This window comes from Giraffa tippelskirchi, chromosome 4 (assembly GCF_054371585.1).
Source record: "Giraffa tippelskirchi isolate mGirTip1 chromosome 4, T2T-mGirTip1v1.2.pri, whole genome shotgun sequence".
Classification (NCBI taxonomy): domain Eukaryota; kingdom Metazoa; phylum Chordata; class Mammalia; order Artiodactyla; family Giraffidae; genus Giraffa; species Giraffa tippelskirchi.
In genome coordinates, this window is record NC_137278.1 from 128613237 (window position 1) to 128631470 (window position 18234).

An 18234-nucleotide genomic window follows, 5' to 3' on the forward strand; every position below is an offset into this window, starting at 1 on the left:
ACAGGTGTGGTCCTGGGAGACCCGAGGCTTTGACCTTCCTGGAAACAAGCATGAGTCCAACTCTGACTAAACATTATAGAAACTCTTTATTATTAGACAAAAATAGACTCTTTTTTTTCCCCCCCTTTTCATGTGATCCTACTCTGATCTCTCTGCTCAGAGGGGAGGCAGAGGAGGGAGTGCCTTGCTCCCCACACCTCTCCCCTCTCCCTGCCGTGCTGGGACCTGCAGCCGGTGAAGCAGGCAAGGCCTGTCTCCCCTGTCAGCGCTGATGCTCCCCTGCAGGTGGGGCCTCCGATCACCCCTTCCAGGCTCCCCACCTCACCCTCACACACCCGTCTCTGCCCTCTGCTCACATGCAAGGTCATCTCGTGGGCCCATCCACTTCACTTAGCAGGCTGGGGGCGGGGAAGGAGAGCAGTGTCCCAGGCCGGTGTGTCCGCTCCCCATTCCTAGAGGAGAGGCCGGCTCCCGGGTCTCCTGGGTCCAGGCCAGGGGAAGTGAGGGTTGTGTGGTGCTGAGAGGGGCACAGTGTCGACGCGGGCTTGGAGCTTGTGGCCTTCCTTCATTTCCTCTGGCCCAGTAAAACTTTGGTGATGAAGGTGACAATGGCGCCTGCAGGCTGATCTGGGTCAAGCTCTGCAAAGAGGTGACACACATTCTCCCAAGGGCTTCCCGGCTTCTTGGCCACGAAACCAAAGATCCTGGGGGTACAAAGGCAGGGTGGGGAGGGCTGAGCATCCCTTCCTCAGGGATGGCCATGCCAGGGATGGGGAGCAAGGAGGCGCCTAGACACCATGCTGATGCCATGCTGGGAGGGGACGTGGCACTCTGGGGGAGGCTTACTTGGAGGTGGTCCCATCGGAGTTGGTCCATCTGCAGAAGGAGAACAACTGTGAAGGGATGCACCCAGGGAAGAGCTACCAATGGAGAAGCTGGGCTGGGGACTGTGGGATTAAAGGGCTGGGAAGGAGGGTCACCTCCGGTCCTGAGGGTCAGTGCTGGAGAAGGTGATGGTGTTCACTGGATAATGGCGGCGAAAGAAGAGCCTGTAAGGACAAGGGTGGGGAAAGTCATCCAGAAATTGGGGCCCCTGGGGTCTGTGCCTGGGGTCCCCCAGGGGCTTATCCAGCACACATACTCACTTCCTTTGGTTGTCTGTTAGTGTGATGCCCTGGGCTGAGACCTTGAAGTGGACAACAGCTGGCGTGGGGCGGGGGCTGCAGCTTAGAGCTGCGGAACTGGCCCGTGCCACCGCTTGGGGGCCCGTCAGTGACTCCGTCTCCACTGAGGTCAGGTAGAGCACGCTGCAGGCTGCAGGGTGAGGACTGGGTTGAAGGGAGCAGGGAGCAGTGGCTCTGCCAATCCCCAGCTCTATCTCCCCTCCGTGTTCCTCCCACCCGCTCAGCTCTCGCACTTTGCCCAGCTAGTGCTGCTCAAAATGCATCCATCACACAGGTAACCTGTTAAAAAGGTAGACTTGGTGACTCCACAAGATCTATAGTCAGAGATGCTGGAAAGAGGCCGGAGAAGCTGCATTCTAGCAAGACCCAACCCCCTGCAGCCTAGGAGGATTCCCTGTCCCATCGTGCCTATGGATACAGGCCTCCTTTGCCTTCCTGGGTGAGGTGCCTCTGCCAGGGCCCGCCCACACACATCGAGGCCTTTCTGTTCCCCATGTGTCAGGGGTCTCCCCTTTGGTGCCTGGGGGAGGGAAGGAGGGAGAGGCCCATACCGGCGCCTTGACGCAGGAGATCTGCCGCAGTACTCATGTTGCTGGGCACTGGGGCCTCTGGGACCTCCTCCAGAGGATCTGAGGAAAACGGGGGTCAGCAGGGAGTGGCAGTCCCAGGAGCTGAGGGCGCCCTCTGCCGTCCCAAGGGAAGGCAGGGGGCAGGGAGCCAGGACCGGAGATTCTGCCTTTGGCCGCAGTGAGAGGGGAGAGGTGGGAGGACAGATGACCAGACACCCACCTTTGCTGGGAATGCGCAGGCAGCAGGGCAGGGACAGTGGGGAGATGGAGTGCTGGGAGACCAGGGCTGACAAGCTGCCTGCAGGGGAGAGGCGAGCGGGGTCCCAAGGTGCCCAGAGATACCTCCAGTCCTCCACCTCCCTCCTGACACCTCTTGGCCTCCCTGGAATGCCAAGTGCAGCCTTCCCCACCCCTGCTTCTCACCAAAGTAGAAAGCTCACCAAAGTAGGGCTCGCTGGGACAGCCCTTGATCTTTACCCCTTTGGGCCCAGTCTCAATGAGAAAATGGCGGACCAGCTGTTCCAAGGGGTCCCCTGATGGGAGTGGAGAGGAGGGGAGAAGATTCCAGGTTCTGCTTCTCTCTGCTGGAATTCTCTACCAAGCAGGAAAGCTCATCTCCTCCTCCTCCCCACTACGAAGTGACACGGGCCACCCTGCCTGGTGTTGCCTCTGTGCCTCCCCTCACCCCACTCCCCTTCCCCTTCCCCCTCAGGCTGGGCCACTCTGTACCTTTCCAGGACTGGGCACTGGGAGGGGGCGTAGCCACCTTGAGAGCCAGCCCATAGGCTCCTTGGAATGAATGACTGTCCCTGATCAGGAAGGCCCCGGGGTCTTTGTCCTTCAGCAGGGCGATGGCTGGGGGAGGCGGGAGAAGTTTTCACAGCGGCTGACCAAGCCCCAAGTAGCCCCTCCACTCTGCTGCCTGAGCCGCCTAGACCTCTGGCCCTGACAGCTGTGGTGTCAGCACCCAGGATGCCACTGGGGAGTCAGTGCACTGGGCTCTGACCGTGTGAGACCTCCTTGGGCCTAAAACCCAGAATCACCTGCTAGAGAGAGGCTCAGCCCAGAGGAGGCCTGCTGACATGGGGAAGTGGCACAAACCAGAAGCTGAGCCAAAGGCCTGGAGGGGGTGGGGGCAGGCTGGCTTCTCACCTTGGTCACGGGACAGGTGTGGCTTGTACCAGAACTTGGACGTATCCTGGACAAACTTGACATTGCTCTGGCTCTCTTGCATCGGGGGCTCTAGAACACGGAGGGACTAAGCTTGACCCCAGGGCTCCCCAGTCCCCATGCCATGCCCCTCCCTGGAACCAAGGGTTCTCCCAAGGTGGCCCCAGGCTCCTGAAGGCCTTTATACCTGGAGGTTGGGGGGCATTATCTGGGAGCAGAGGTGCAAAAGTGACATGGTGACTAGCGCCTCTGGCTGGTGGTGATGCCTGCTCTGGGCCCCAGGGTCCCAGCTGTTGCCCAGGCCCCAGCAGGTGGCGTTTCTCAGGAAGAGGGGGCTGGGGGGGGCCGTTGATGTCATAAGATGCAGCGAGAGGAAAGGCAGGTGTGGGCGAGCTCTGAGGGGGTTCTGGGCTAGCCACAAGCCAGGGCATCTGAGTAGGCACAGGGGTGAGGGGGGACCCGTCCGGGCTGTCTGGGGGGTCTCGCAGCCCCTGCCAAGGGGCATGACGGAGGCCGGGCAGGGTGTTGGGTACAGGGCCCCTTAGACTGGTGTTGTCCGAGCGGCCCCCTGGGCTCCTCTCCTGAGGCCAGTCATTGGGAGAGCTGGGTGGGGAGGTTGGGGAGAAGGTGCCAGGGGCTGGAAGCTCAGGCCCACTTCTCGCAGGCAGCTCTGGAGCCTTTTCAGCGCCTCCCTGGGAAACAGGCGGCAAGGCCTCTCCAGGACTCAGTCTCTGAGTGGGTGCCAAGATGGGGGACCGGGTGTCCTGCCGTCGGGCGCTGCAGGGAGGGAAGGCAGGCGGGAGTTAGTTGGGTTGCAGAGCCCTGTGTGAGCTGCCTCCCAACCCAGGCTTCAGTGTCTACCCAGACAAGGAGGCCCCTGAGCTGCCCAGCCCCATGAAGCACCTCTCCTTGCCCTGGACGGGGCTGCTGGTGTGCAGCGGCGTGGAGGGACCAGACAGCTCAGAAGCAGCGCTGCACTGGGCATCTCGCGGGGACCGGGGCAGGGTGCTGTGCCCGCTGGGACCCTCCCTCCAAGACACGGGCTCCGGCGACTCTGTGGGGAGAGAAGGGGCTGTGGGCCAGGAAAAGCCCCTCCTGCCTGGCTTAGCTCTTCCTCACTCTGTGCTTCCCCCACCATTTCCCAGAACCCTCTTCTGCCCTGGGCACCCCCCTTCCCAGGGCCTCACCTGCAGATGCCAAGGGTCCTGCTGGGGCCAGGTGCCCAGGCAGCGGATACCGGTCCCCTCCCTCCTCTGCAGGGATCTCGTAGCTCAGCTTCCTGGACTGAGGGTAGGGCGGGCTGCCCGGAGAGATGGAGCCAGCCCGGGGGGAGTGGGCACGAGGGCTGGGATACCGTCTGCCCTCACCTGGAGACCCACAGCTGTGAGGCACCCGGCCATATGCTGGGCAGTAACTGGGAACCGCTCCTCCATAGCCGTATGTCACCAGGGCAGGGTACCCTGGGTGCCCATACCTGCCTTCAGGGCACATGGCGTAGGAGCAGCCCTCATGCCCTTCCTCGCCTGCCTTGGGTGGCTTCAGGCAGCTGTAGTCAGGCATCGGGGCATGGTGGTGCCCGCAGGCAGGCACCAGCAGGGGCAGCGGGTGCCCAGGTCGCACCGGGTGCAGGAGGGGCTTGCCAGCCTCACTCACCCACCCGTCTCCAGCCTCCCTCTCCAGCCGCAGCCCATAGAGGGCTGCCGTGGGCAGTGCTAGCTTCTCCTCACAGGCGGGGCACGAGCACAGCGCGGGCAGCCCAGCATCTTCCAGGATCACCACCTCCCGGTAGCCTGGGGGGCGGTAGCCAAAGTCTCCATTGGCGGGTTTCCCCAGCTCAGGTGGGTAGGGGTACGGCCCCTCGGACAGCGAGCGGCAGAGGCGCCTCTTCTCTACGGAGGGCTCGGCATAGCCCTGGGGGGGCCCCTCATAGGCTCCGTAAGCCAGCCGCCGCCTCTCCAGGGTTCCCTCTGGCCGGTAGTAGCCTCCATTGGGGACCCCGCAGGGTTCCCGGTAGCCCGGGCGGCAGGAGCAGTGGCGGCTGAGGCCAGGCCTGTGTCCCGAATACATTCCGAGGTGGGGGCCTCCGCTTGCAGCAGGCTGGTCTTCATCATCGAGGATGGCCGTCTCGCGCCCAGCTCCCCGGCTCCCACTGGCCACTCCACAGCCTCCCAGCAGGCGCTCGAGCTCCTGCCGCTCGGCAGCCGTCGGGGGTGGCCGGCCAGGGGACTCGGCGGCTGGCTCCGTTGTCAGCGTGGAGGAATGGCCAGAGTCGCTACTGACAGAAAGCAGCGGGGGTGGGGGTGGCTCCGGAGATGGGGCCGGCGGGGTCTGGCGGGGGGCTCGCTGCACCTGGGCATAAGGACTGCCATCCAGGGGCCCCCGGGTGTGGGTGACAGAGTCTGAGTGGGGAGAGGATCAGGGTGGGAGAGCAAGCAGGCAGAAGTGGGAGAGAGAGAAGGAGAGACAGATAAAGCGTGTATGTTAATAGGGGATGGTGCCAGAGACTCCAGCTCAGGGGGTGTCTCTTGGGAGGGTGTTTGTCTAGGGAGGGAAGCATGTGCCCTCCCGAAACTCCACCTCCCGCCACCTCTGGGGGCACCCCACACACCGTCTGCACTGTCCTCATGGTGCAGGTTGAAGTTCTCGTAGGAGTCCCAGCGCACTGCGGGCTCTGCAGTGTTGTAGTCGACGGAGACGGAGGGCTCATTCCGTGGGGTGCTACCTATAGAAGGGTGCCCCGGGGGTGAGGAGCAGGGAGAGACAACCCCTGAGTCCTGCCCCATCCCAGGCTTGGCTCTTACCTTTGATCTTCTCTGGGCTGGAGGAGAAGACGAACTCCACCGAGGCTTGGAAGGGGAACCTCTCGTCTGTGGGGAGTGGACAGTGAGGAGCCAGGAGCCTGCCTCCCTGCCCTTACCCACCTGCCTGCCTTCACCCGGGCTCCAGCCCCCACGCCACTTGTCTCCAACTCACCAGCCCAGGCCTCATCCAACTGGTCCTTGGAGAAGGTGAGCTGTGGTCCATGGATGGTGCATGTGTGGAACTGGACTCGGAATACGAGGGTCCGGTCAGTCCCCCGGCTACCCTTGTGATAGCATGTTACCTGGGTGAGGGGAGGGAGACCAGCATTCAGGCTCTGTGTCCACACACATCTTCTCTGTGCTTTCGCTCTGGGGACTATCCGGTTGTGGCTCTGCTCTGCCTCAACTCCAAGGTGACCTTCCCATCAGGAAGACACCCTCCTTGCCCTCCAACCTGCCTTGAATCGACGGCTCTCCAGAGATGGTGCAGCTGGCAGCGTTCACCACCACCCCTGACCCCACCCCCAGGACTCTCCCTGTGGCTAAGGCCTCCTCACCATGACATCACCCTTGAGGAGGAGAGCTGGCTCCAGGCTGATACAAAGCTGCTGGGGACCAGGGCCTGCAACGTGACTGGGGAAGAGAGAGGGCAGAGCTGAAGCAGGGCACTTGGGTGCACTGGTGGCTGTGAAGAGTCCGGAGGGAGTTGGGAGACTGGAGACTGAGCCCTCCCTGAGCACGAGCCCTTTAAGCATCAGCTTCCCCATCTGTAAAATGGACTCTATGATGCTATTAGTTTTGGGGTGCAGTGGCTAGAGCCGGAGGCCCAGCTGTCTGGGAGAGGCTGGAAAAACAGGGATTCAGGGAGAGGGGGCCTGGGAACAGAGCACTCACTAGATTCCAGATGTGTAGACAAGCTGCATGGATTGGTAGATCTTGAGGAAGGGCTGGAAACCTAGAGGGGCAAAAAAGAGAAGGTACATGGAGGGTGTTGAGTGGAGGGGGTGGGGGACAGCCCCCCTCATGGAGCACATTCCAGGCAGACTCACCTGCACCAGGTTCAAAGGCTGGCAGCATGGGCACCAACACGTAGTGCAGGAAGAGAGGGCTGCTGTTCATGCGGATGGAGCCGGACAGCAGACCACTGAAGTAGGTGATATACCTGGTGGTAGGGTGTCAAGGTGGACGTAAGCCCCTTCCAGATCTCGATCTCACATGATACAGCAATGGGCCCTGACTATCCCGTGAGTCCCTCTTTATCTCAAGACTCAGCTTTATTTTCTGTATAGCTCCTGCTAACATCCAAAACGGTTTTGTCTATTTATTCATAGGTTTATTGCCTTCTAATAGAAGGTCTATTACCTTCTAGCATGCAAATAAGCCCCATGAGAGCAGGGACCTGGGATTTGTTCTGCATTCTCAACACTTGGCACAAGCCCTAGCACACAGGAGGTGCTCCCGGAAGGTGTGCTGCATGAATGAGATAAGCTTGGCCCGTCCCCACCCAGGCTGCTCACCGGCGCTGGGAGGGCTGCAGTTCTGCGGCAACCTTGTCTTCACAGAACTTCCGCATGGTAAGGGTCGCCAGCGCCTGGTCTGCCCTAGGGAGAGAGGGGCCAGTGTGGGGGCTAAGGGGGTGGTTTACATCCTGGTCTCCCTTTCCTAAGCTCCAGGGGAGGGAAGAGAGGTGTGATTCCCCACAAGCCTAGAGGAAGTCCAGAGTGGTGGTGAAGAGAATTAGAAACCCCACAAGCAGTCACTTTACTAGTTGTTGGACTGCAGCAACTGTTCCCTGAGTTTTAGTTTCTTTCTCTGTAAAATGGGACAACAAGACCATGCTATGGGTTGAACTGGGGCTTCCCCGGTGGCTCAGTGGTAAAGAACCCACCTGCCAATGCAGGAGACATGGGTTTGATCCCTGGTTCGGGAAGATCCCCTGGGGAAGGAAGTGGTCACCCACTCCAGTATTCTTGCCTGGGAAATCCCATGGCAGAGGAGCCTGGCGGGCTACAGTCCGTGGGGTCGCAGAAAAGTCAGACATGACTTAGCGACTAAACAACAACAACGGGTTGAATTGTGTCCCCCCAAAAGATATGTACCTCAGAATGTGACCTTATTTGGACATAGGGTCGTTGCAGATGTAATTAATTAAGATGTTATACTGGAGTAGGGTGAGCCCTTAATCCAATGTGATTGGTGTCCTTAGAAGAAGAGAAGAAGAGACACAGACACACAGACACACAGGAAGAAGGCCATGTGATGATGAAGGCAGAGATTGGAGTGATACATCTGTAAGCCAAGGGACACCAAGGACTGTTGGCCACCACCAGCAGCTGGGAAGAGGCCACTCCCAGAGTCTCAGTGGGAGTGTGACCCCGCTGACACCTTGATTTTAGACTTCTAGACTCCAGAACTGAGACGACCAAGTTCTGTTGTCTTAAGCCACTTAGTCTGTGGCACTTTGTTATAGCAGCCCTAGGAAAGTGGTGAAGTACAAGTGAGAAAAAAGAGGTGGAAAGCTCACGTTTATAGTAAATGCCTCTGAACCCTGAGGTGGGCTTCAGAGGAAGGGGGGCTCGTCAAGGGCCAGTTAGAGGGAGGGTCCCTGAGGAAGGGAGGACTTGGGGCTGGGGCACCTTACCCTGCAGAGATCTTGCTGTAGTGCATGTAGGCAGAGACAATGACCCCGAGCTTGCCCTTGCTCCCCTGAGGACAAAGAGGGATAGAGGACTTGCTGGGGCCCTTTGCTGAGAGCCCCCAGTCCTGCAAACCTGAAGTTCGAGCTCACCTTGCAGTACAATACAACCACGTGCTGTGGGTCAGCGCTGAGCCAGGTCTCCATGGCTTTGCAAATGGAGCACAGCTTGTCTAGGGGGGGCGCATGCAGCTCAGGCCAGCCAAAGTCCTGGACCTGAGGGGTACAAGGGTGGAAATGGGGCTGGTGGCCACCAAAGAAGAGGTGGGTGGGGTGGAAGAGGGATAGGGTTTAGGTGCCTGGAGACAAGGTCAGGGGCCTGTTGCTTGTGTCAATGACAGCCTCAACTCTTTCCTCACCTAGATGATAGGTTGATACCTGCTGCACCATGCTTTGGGCTGTCCCAAGTGACAAGTCATATGGGCAAGTGTCTCAGAGTAAAGTAGATGCCAAGTGCTACTATTAATACTGAGAAGGCTGGGGGTGATGGTTTTAATTCCCTCCTACCTTAGGGTTTAGGCGGGTCAGGTCATGTCTTTTCTCTGAAAGGTTGAAGAGCTGCAAGTAAAGTGGGGCCGTTAGGTGAAGTGACCCCAGGCAGCGAGGCGTGGTGATTCTTGGAGGTGTCACCTGCTGTGACCCTAAGTAAGGGTCTTTCTCCAAAAGGAGCAAGTGACTAAGGCCCGACCTAACTTTGACAGCCGCATCAGCTGTCTGCCTTCGAGGTCTGCTCCCTGGAGCGTCCGGGGCCCCGCCCATTCGGGGCCCCGCCTCCACAGGTGTGACGTCACGGAGCCCTTCTGGCCCTCCAGCCCTCTCATTGGCTGACTGAAGCAGGTCCCGCCTCTCACCAGGTACTTGTCGCGGTGCTTGGATTGCAGCACGTGAGCCAGCTCGCGCAGGTGGCCCCGGTGTCGCTGCTCGTCGGGCCGCGCGGGGAAAGAGGCGGCCAGAATCCGCTCTGTCACGTAGGTGAGGTCCAAGTCCCAGCGGCGCTCCATGAGCGGGTCCAGGCTGAAGCTCCTGGGGAAGAGGGGGCGAAGCTGTGTTAGGAATGGGGCGGGGAGAGGGTGTGGGGCGGGCACCGGGAGCTGGTGTGATGGAAAGGTGTCTGGCCGACTATAGGTGAGGCCTCCTGGGTCCTGATCTTTTGGGGGTGGGGCTGGCCTAGAGAGCTTTGCTGGGGGTAACTGCCCTGGGCTGAGGTGTGGGGTATGAGGAAATGGCTCATATGGGACCACACCCCGCACCCTACTTACCTGGGTAGAGTGCTGCGCTGCTTTGAGTGGTTCAGGGACTTGGTGGATCCCTGGTGGATGAGATGAGATTTTGCACACATGGTTTGTGCCCCTCTCTCTAGGCCTCCCCACTCCAGAGTTCCATGAATTTTGCTCCAGGAGAGACCTAGGTCCTTAGTCCCAGAGCTATCTGCTGCCGCCCCCTCACCTCTGCAGCATCACCTTACCAGGTGCTCTATGCGCCTCACAGGGGCCGTGTTTCTCCGCTAGAGGGAGAAGGCGGAGGAAAAGGGAGTGGTTAGGGAAGGGGCAAGGACCAGTCTGGGCCTGGGGGCAGTGGGGAGGGCTTGTATGTGTCCCTGTGAGGGCTGTATTAGGTGGGGCAGGGAGAGAGGGAGGAGTCCTAACCCTGAGCAGGCCCAAGACATAAGAGCAGAGGGCTCAACAAGTTTTCCACTGTCTCAGGATGGCCACTATGCACAGCAGTCCATTCAAGGTAACTTCTTGGGGCCCCGTCTGTGGCCACCAGACCTCTGGAAACCGCAGCCAGGTTCTTTAGATCCCCCTCGCCACCCCCATCCCAGAACATACTCACCAGCTCCGCGGGAGGCAAGGCCTGACAGGACGAAGTCACCTGGAAGGAGACTGGAATGAGGAGCTGAGCTGCTGGTGAAATGGGCTCTCCTGGGCTTAAGGATGGGGCCACCCCTCAGCTTCAGCAAGAAGGTGGAGGGGCTGTCAGCAGACGGGCACAGGCTGCAACTGAGGTTCCTCTATTTAAGGGCGCCTCCCCTCTGGCCTCTCGGTCTCCCACCCCTGGGCCCCCAACATGTTACTCTTGGCTCCCAGCCCCCTGCCCACACAGACCCCCATTCATCCAGCTGCAGGGCAGGAGTTATATATAGAGCCATGCAGGCAGGCCACGGCCAGGGACAGACACTGGCCTCTTTCACTGGGAGACCCCGCCCCTGGGCACACAGCTCCCCAAAGCCAGCTCCAAGGCCCTAGGACCCCTCACATTGCAGGAGGAGGACTAGGGCACCCCAGAGATGGGGCTGTCTCAGGTACCCAATGGATAGTGGGTGCTGCCTACATCTTGCATCTTCTTCTGCCCAGCCTTTCCAAGGCCCAGGACAAGACCCACTCAGGCATCCTGAGGACCCTTCCCCAGAGGGAAGGCACAGCCCATCCGGCCACCAGTCTCTGCTTTGACCCCCACCCACCCCACCCTTCCTCCTCCTCGTTCTCCTCCTCTTCCCCACCCCCCATCCTCGCGCCAGCTGCAGCCTGGGCACAGCACCAAGACAAACGTGCTGTCTTGCTGTCCACCCGCCTGGGCCAGTCCTCCAGGGGGTGGAGTAGGGTGGTTCTTAAAGGGCCCAGTACAGTACCCTCTGTTACCCAGCAGGGGTTCCCCAATGATGAGAGGGGTAGAGGGGAGGAGAAGCCCATTTCAGAGGAATGCAGGCCCCTCTCCCCACATCAGATTACCCACCTTTGCTTCACATTTTCTGTGTGTTGCCACCTTGCAGACTAGAGGGGATGGAGGGGAGGAGAGGTGTTAGCAGGAGCCTACTGGGGCAGTGGAAGGGGTGGCTCTCTTGTCTCCCCAGGTCCTGGAACTTCCCGGACTCCAGCTGTACTGAGCTGGCTGGAGTCCGGGAGCAGGAGCAGAGTTCAAGGGAAGCACATGGCAGTGGTGCGCTACTGCCCAGGCCAGGGAGTGGGGGATCCGGGGGTGATGTGCTAGGGTGGATGCGGGTGAGGAGGAAGGGACAGGAGGAAGGCACGGAGGGAAGCCTCCAGTTCCAGGTTAGGTGGGAGGGTAATTTAGAGCACTAGGCTTCCTGGGGTGCTGGGGGAGCAAGGGCTGTTTGGAGGGGAGGCAGTTCCTCTTGGCCCCCATGTTGCCCAGTAGTACACGTTCTGTTCTGGGGTCTGCCTGCTGGGCTTGTGCAACCCAGTGGCGCTGGGTGATGCTCTCAGAGTCACAGCCTAGGGTGGGGCACCTCACCTCTGCATGAGACGCCCGTCCCATCGATGGTCACCTTACACACGGCACAGACTGGTGGTTTCTTCCGGAAGACCTTCTCCCGGAAGCTATGTGGCTCAGCTTTCCTAGGCTGACGGGTGGAGGGACAGACAGAAAGACAGAGGTGTCAGTTCCCACGGGTCCATCTCCAGGACTGGGCTGGGCCTGAGTGCAGCACTTTTTCTGTCTTCTTCCATCCTGATATAGCCCCCAAACTTGTCAAACGCACTTGGCCACAGCTGTTTCCAAGCAGTTATAGTGCTTGTCCTCGACAGTGCATGGAACCTGGCCCCTTGCGTCACCCTAGCTGGGTCGGCTCCTCCCCAAGGGATCACTTAGGCCCCTCACGTGGCCCTGGTGTGTGATACCCTTGTGGTCACTGTTACCCAAACCCTAGAGCTTCCGTTCTGGTGTGGGGGATGGCGTTCCCTGACTCTTCTGTGAAGGCAACCTGTTGCTCCTCCCATCTTGCCCTCCCTAGCGGGAGGTGCCTGTAGAAAGCAAGCAGGGAGGGGGTCAGACGTGAATGTAGGGTGTCAGTCACGAGCACCCAGATGACCCAGCAGGAGTGTCCTCAGCCAGGCCTGCTTCCCTGGCTCCCACTGTCCCCATCCTCCCAGCAGCTGACACGCCCTCCTCCCCCCCCACTGTCAGAACAACATGTTTACTCATTGTGCACCAAGGCAGCAGGCAGCAATTGTGTAAGGAGGGGGCGGTAATGCTGGAGGGAGAGGCAGATGGAGGCATGACATGGAAATATTTAGCTGCTTTACTGCTCCAGGATGTAGTAAGTACCCAGTCACTTGAGAAGGTTCAAGAGGGATTCCAGCATTGAAGGGGGAGAGGGTGGACCCGATGCTCTCCGGCCTTGGCCTCTCCCCTCCCAGAGTGCAGTGAACGAGGAGGCTGGGATGTCCCCCATGGCCCAGAACTACCTTTCCCATTCATCCATCCTCTGGGGACCATTTACCTCCTTGTCTCCTCTCCTACCTATTTTTATTCTCCTTTGGCATTCAAGTTCCTGCCTCCCTCCCCCATAGTACTGTCTCATGTTGCCCTAAGATGCCTTTTTGAGGGGTAAGCCTGGAAAAAATGTGGGGAAAGGCAGTGATGGGGCCTCTAGGCCCCCCAGCCTGGGGATGCAGGCAGCACCTCTGGTCTCTTGGCTGTCCCTGAAGCTGCTGGATTAGACCCAACTTGAACTCTTCTGGGCTGGACCACCTCTGCCAGACCCACTAGGAAACTTGGGTGCATTTTGGTATTAATGGCACAGGCAGATGATGTCAGTGGAAAGCAAGTCAAGCTCCCTTGTCTAAAGCACTTCTGAGACCTGGCCGCCTCCCTTCCTTCCTTTGCCACCCCTACCCCATTTCCCCTAAACTTCTTAGCTTAGGGAAGTCTTCTCCCGGGCTCCAAAATAGTACCCGGGAAGGTCCTACCATAATGTATACCTGCCCGTGCAGGCAGGGCTGGCCTGGGCTAGGGCAGGGAAGGTGACAGGCAAGCTGATGAGGATTTGCTCTCACCCAAACTTCTGCTGCTCATGTCACAGCCCTGGCCACTCCACAGAGACAGAGTAACGAGGGGATACAGGACTAGGGAAGAAGGCTGAGGAAGCTGAAACTGGGAGGAAGCTCTGGCTGGAGTTCTGGCCCCCTCCCCCATTGCCCACACCTCCACCCTCACCCCTTTGCCCAGTCAAGGGCACTCCTACCCTGCTGGTGGCCCGGCTGCTGTCCCTCCTCCCCAGGGCTCTGAGCAGCCTCTCCACAGGGCCGCTGGACTTCATGGTGTCTGGCTGTCTGGGGTGCCGGCCTTGGGGCCCGAACAATGCTGGGGCCTGGCCCGGGGCTTCCTGGAAGCGGCCTGGCGGAGGCAGCCGCTTCCCTTGGGTGGAGAGTAGGCTGTCTGGCTGGTGTGAGGAGAAGCCCAGCCCTGGAAGTGGAGGGGAGTGCAGGCGGGAAGGGGGCAGGTCGCTGCTCCAGGAAGTGGGGTGGGGGGAGGATGTGGGGGAGGCCAGGAGATCAGATTCCCAGGATCTACCCTGCTGGGAGTGTCAGCCCAGGATCTTTTGCCCCCACCCGGATCCTGCTCAGGAGCTGCCCCCAGGCCTGGGATCTACCCTATCCAGGGATCTGTGGGATCCTGAGGTCCAGCCCCTAGTGGGGCGGGGCAGGGGCGGGGTGGGAATTTAGGTCTCAGGGCCTCGGCTCCAGGGCCAGAGGGGAATGCTGCGTCCCTGCCAGGCCAGCCTCCCCGCCTGAACTCTCAGGCTCTCTGGGGACCTTCTAGTGGGAGGGAGGGGGAGCTGGGAATTGCTGTCCCAGCCAGCTCAGGACCTGGACTGCATCCTGAGGGTCAGCTTTCTGCCTCAGTTTCACTAGTTGTGAAGCAACAGGAAAAGGAAAACATGCACTGGCCCCTTGCCCCCACCATCTACACGGAAAGGCCAAATTCCATTGGAGACTGCTCTGCCCACAGGAGTCAGTTATTCTGCCCTAGCCCAAGGCATTTGAGGCTCTTCGACTGAAAGCACCCCAGCTGCCTTGCTCCGGACACAGTCCTTCACTCACCTACTCCCTGGGTCCCTAGCTCCTCTTTGGAGCCTTGCCACTTGGGCCCTCCTCCTCCCTATCCAGCCCTCCCCCCACCCCTAGCCTGAGTACTACCTTCATGGCTTCCCCAGCTCTGCTCTCCTTCCTCAGCAGCTGTCCCAGGGCCGGAGGACTGGACAGGAGGCCCCCCTCCCAACACATACTCCACCCCCCTCCGCGGGCCTCCGGCCTCCCTCCTGGGAACACAGCCAGCTTCCTGTCCCAGGAGTTAAGGGAAGGAGATGGACTGGGGCATTGGAAGGGGGGGGGGGTAGTAATCTTCCAAAAAATGTTAGGGGTTAACAGCCTGGGGGTCCTCAGCCCCAAGTCTTGGATCACAGCCCCCCAGAGCAGTCCAGTGGAACAGTCCAGCTGCTTGAAAGAATGTGCAAATGTGTGTGTCCTGTCCGCCCTCCCCTCTCCCAACATTTGCACGGTAGTTACTGAATGTCCCAGGGCTCTGGCAGCTCCCCCAGCTCTGGCTTCTCCCACCAGGTCCTCAGCCTTCCCTCTCCCTCCCCTGTGCCCATCAGGGTTGGTCTAACCCTGCCTCCTCTGCCATGAGCCCACTCAGGACACTTCCTTAGGCTGGGCCTAGCCCGAGACTTCTCCCTTGAAGCTCTAATTTCCCTTCCAGGTCAGGAAGTCTGTCCCCAGGGTACCCTGGCCAGAGGGAGGCCTAACCAGTAACTGGAGAGGGGCACTGGCTCTGCAACCCACTCCCACCCCCAGCCCTGGCTGGGTCCCAGGACATTCCAGGCCCCTGGCCAGTGTGGGCAATCGGCCCTGGTCTGGTCCAGTCCCCAGCTCTGCTGGGAGCAGGTGAGGTGCTGTGGTGGTGGTGCGGGTGTGGATGGTCTTTCTCCCCTCCTACTGCAGTTACCCTGACCAGAACTCCTCTAGCAGGCTTGTCTCTACTTCTGCTGCCTCCGCAGGGGCTGGAAGTCCTCTAACGTGGCAACGGGTCCCCAAACCTCCTTGGACCCTCGTTCTTGACCTCGTGGGTGGTTCACTAGCCCCTGTGTTGGGTGGCCACGGAAGATGGCTTTGAGTCCCTCCCCACCCTCTGGAGCACCTCTCAAGTGAGATGGAAGTAGGAGAGCGCTGAGCCCGCTGCTAGTGCTGAGAGGAAAAGCAGCTCCCTGGGGCAGGCTTGGGAAAGCCAGGCCAGAGCCCTGGGACCCTCACCCTCTTCTACCCGCAACTTTGCTGAGCCTGTCAGCCTCTCCCCTAGCCCGGCCCCCTCTCACTCCGAAGCCCTGGGTTTGCTTGGAGAAACCCCTCCACCCACACTCCCCCTTCCTGGAAATAGCTGTGGTTGGATGAGCGGCTGGGAGCCCAGCCGCGGAGGAGGGGTTGAGGCCCAGGGAAGGAGACAGGGAGGGAAGGAGGGGTGCGCGAGAGTGCCCAGGGTGATCTGGAAAACTGACGATGGAGGCCGAATGTGCCTCGGTTTCCCCAGATGTAAAGTGGAAAAGGAAAACCCTGACACACGCTCTCCCCGGCCAGTTCCCGCCCAAGTCCCGGGCCTGCGGGGGCGGTGCGCGTGCGTGGCGGGACCGAGCGGCGGCTAGTGCTCTCCCGACGCGCGAAGGCGAGACGGCCGGCCGGGGAGTGGCCGTGGGCTGGCCCCACCCCCGGTCACCTTTCCGGCCTCTGTCGGCCGCGGCCCCCGGCCCCCGGGCTCCCGACCCCCGACCTGGCGCGCCCGCTCCGCTCCCCGCGCCCATTCGCCCCTCGCAGCGGCCCCGCGCCCCCTGGCGACCACCACCGGCACTGCCAGCCGCGCCGTGACGCACAAGCCGCCGCCCTCCCGCCCGGGGCCTCGCGGCCACTCACCTGCGGGGGGCGCCCGGCGGGGCGGGGGCGCGGCGGGGCGGGGCAGCAACAGGGGGAGCCCCCGGGCCAGCCCATCCCGCCCCGGGCCCGCGCCGAGCGGACGCGGAGGAGGCGGAGGCCGGACGGGCGCGCCGCGCTCGCCCCCGCCGCTCCCCGCGCCGCCCTCTGCTCCCTCCCGCGTGCTCTCCTCCCTCCCTCTTTCCCTCCTTCCTGGGCTCCAATCCCCACGTGCCGCCCGCTCCCCGCCCCTCCTCCTCTCTCCCTCTTCTCCCCACCTTCTCCGGCGAGTCCACGCGCCCAGGAGCTGGGAAGGAGGCATGCGGGGACTGGCAGAGACCCTCGGAGACAGAAATCGGGGAGAGAGGTGGACACGGAGAACACCTGGACAGGAAATAGACTCTCGCAGAGACTGATCCAGAGGGAGACAGGCAAAGAAACTTATGAGCCAGCAGAAGAAAAGGTGAACAGAAGGCGCCAGAAGCAAGGACGGCGAGGACTGCCTCAGCCTCTTTCAGTCCGGCCCCTTCTCAGAAGTGTATTTGAGAGTGGGCTTGACCCTCAAATTAGGGGACACCCGCGGCCTGGCCTAGTGAAGCTAGTGCCACCTTCCCACTGGGGCTTCAGACAAGGCACCCGGTGTCACTTGTGTCCCAAGTCACTGGACATACTTCCCTTGTCCTCTGCCCCACGGGAGACTTCTCTCTTGGATGCCACTTATGCTCCCCCAAAGGACTCCGAGCTGAAGACCTCCAGGTCAAGTTCAACCCCCCATCCCTAACCCTAACAAGTGAGCCCAAACATCCCCTGCTTTGGACCTGGCCTGGCCTGTTTCCTAGGAGAATTCTGTTTAAAAAGTCCTCACTTTTAACTCAAGTTCCTGGCTTCCCAGTGGACACGGAAGTTCATTCTGATCTCATTCACTACTTTTGCAGTGTCTGATCTGGTACTAGATTGGCACTTCCTGGAACTGAGGCTCTGGGATTGCTTTGAGTCTTGCTGCCCTGGAGGGGAAGGTAGAGGGAAGGTATGTATTTCTAGAAGCTCAATCTATTCCCATTCCCAGATTCCCCACTGTGCTTTAGCAGTGAGCGGTTTCTGAAAGTTTCTCCCTCTTTCCTCCTCCCCTTTGGATTTTCCATGATGAAAACTGGCCAGGGGGAGGGAGGGAAAGGGGTCAGGTGGATTCTGAGGAGCCAGTGCCCAAGCCTCAATGCCCAACGCCAAGCACTAAGGCCCTCTGTTCCTCACTGGCTCATCTCTCATCTGGGTCTTTTCTGTGTTCATCTAGCTTTTGGCAAAGGCTGAGAAGTCTGGTTCTGATTACGAGAGAGTGGAGCACCTGATTCTAATCTGGCGGCAGGGAAGAGGTTGGAAAGTGGTGGATGGTGACAGTGCAGGGCCCCCAGAGACTGGCATTTGGGAGGGGTAGGTGTGGCTGGGACCTGGGAACCTTAAACTTACTGCTCTTGACTGAACTGGTGTGCAATAGGCAGCCTCAGATTAGAATGGCAGGAGTCACTGGGCTTTGGAGAAAGGGATGGAGGATTGGAATGGAGCAGGGGAGGGAAGAGATCAGGAGGCACGAGGAGAAGGGGAGGGGCTAGAATTCAGAGGACAGGAATCAGAACTTACTGGGGGGGGGAGGGCTGAAGATCATTCAGTGTATCTTGGCCAGATCTGATTATGTAATGAGATACCGAGATACGAAAATTCACTCGCTTCTTTGGAACCTAAGGCTAGCTCTTACAAAATCTTGCCTCTTCCAGAATTTGTTAGGGTCTTTGGCTGGGCCCTGGGATGCACACCAAAGTGGGTAGGTTCTAGAGGTACCAAAGGAGAGACTGGGACTCAGAGAAAACATCCTTGATTGGATCCCAGAACGGTGGGCAGGGCTAGAGCCTCACACTCATGCTGGTATTGCTGCCCCTAAGAGAAACTTTTTTGGCAGGTGGGGGGGGCATGCTGCCCAGCCAGCAGGATCTTAGTTCCCCAACCACGGATCAAACCTGGCCCCTGGCAGTGAAAGTGGATGACCGGGGAATTCCCACTACAAGGAACTTTTGAGGTGCTGAAGCATTGGGGGAGGTCATAAGATGGGTAGCTGAACTTGCA

At 60.1% G+C, this 18234-nt stretch overlaps 1 protein-coding gene and 1 long non-coding RNA gene across 23 annotated transcripts; one reads left to right on the forward strand and one right to left on the reverse strand.

Moving 5' to 3' along the window:
* Window positions 1-67: 67 nt before the first annotated feature.
* TNS2 (tensin 2) lies at window positions 68-16290 on the reverse strand. 22 transcript variants are annotated; one of them, XM_081593109.1, is made up of 29 exons: window positions 16123-16290; window positions 11672-11780; window positions 11153-11190; window positions 10253-10291; window positions 9885-9923; window positions 9679-9728; window positions 9271-9442; window positions 8927-8977; window positions 8513-8635; window positions 8366-8430; window positions 7242-7325; window positions 6774-6886; window positions 6619-6679; window positions 6282-6357; window positions 5897-6026; window positions 5725-5790; window positions 5532-5645; window positions 4111-5322; window positions 3827-3977; window positions 3111-3700; window positions 2906-2995; window positions 2483-2608; window positions 2194-2286; window positions 1974-2051; window positions 1736-1813; window positions 1146-1314; window positions 981-1049; window positions 847-876; window positions 68-704 (listed from the first exon to the last, which is right to left on the reverse strand). In XM_081593109.1, exons 1-29 carry the CDS (start codon window positions 16195-16197, stop codon window positions 566-568), a joined length of 4230 nt encoding a protein of 1409 aa, XP_081449235.1. In that variant the 5' UTR covers window positions 16198-16290; the 3' UTR covers window positions 68-565. The 22 variants fall into 22 exon arrangements, with proteins under 22 accessions (XP_081449235.1, XP_081449234.1, XP_081449233.1 ...); XM_081593108.1 differs by lacking the exon at window positions 16123-16290 and adding an exon at window positions 13404-14640; XM_081593107.1 differs by lacking the exon at window positions 16123-16290 and adding an exon at window positions 13404-14640 and having other exon boundaries at window positions 5496-5645.
* Window positions 9306-17547, forward strand: LOC145546393 (uncharacterized). Its single transcript, XR_014082882.1, has 3 exons — window positions 9306-9391; window positions 17055-17146; window positions 17411-17547. It is a non-coding gene; the product is annotated as an uncharacterized LOC145546393 (long non-coding RNA).
* Window positions 17548-18234: the final 687 nt, after the last annotated feature.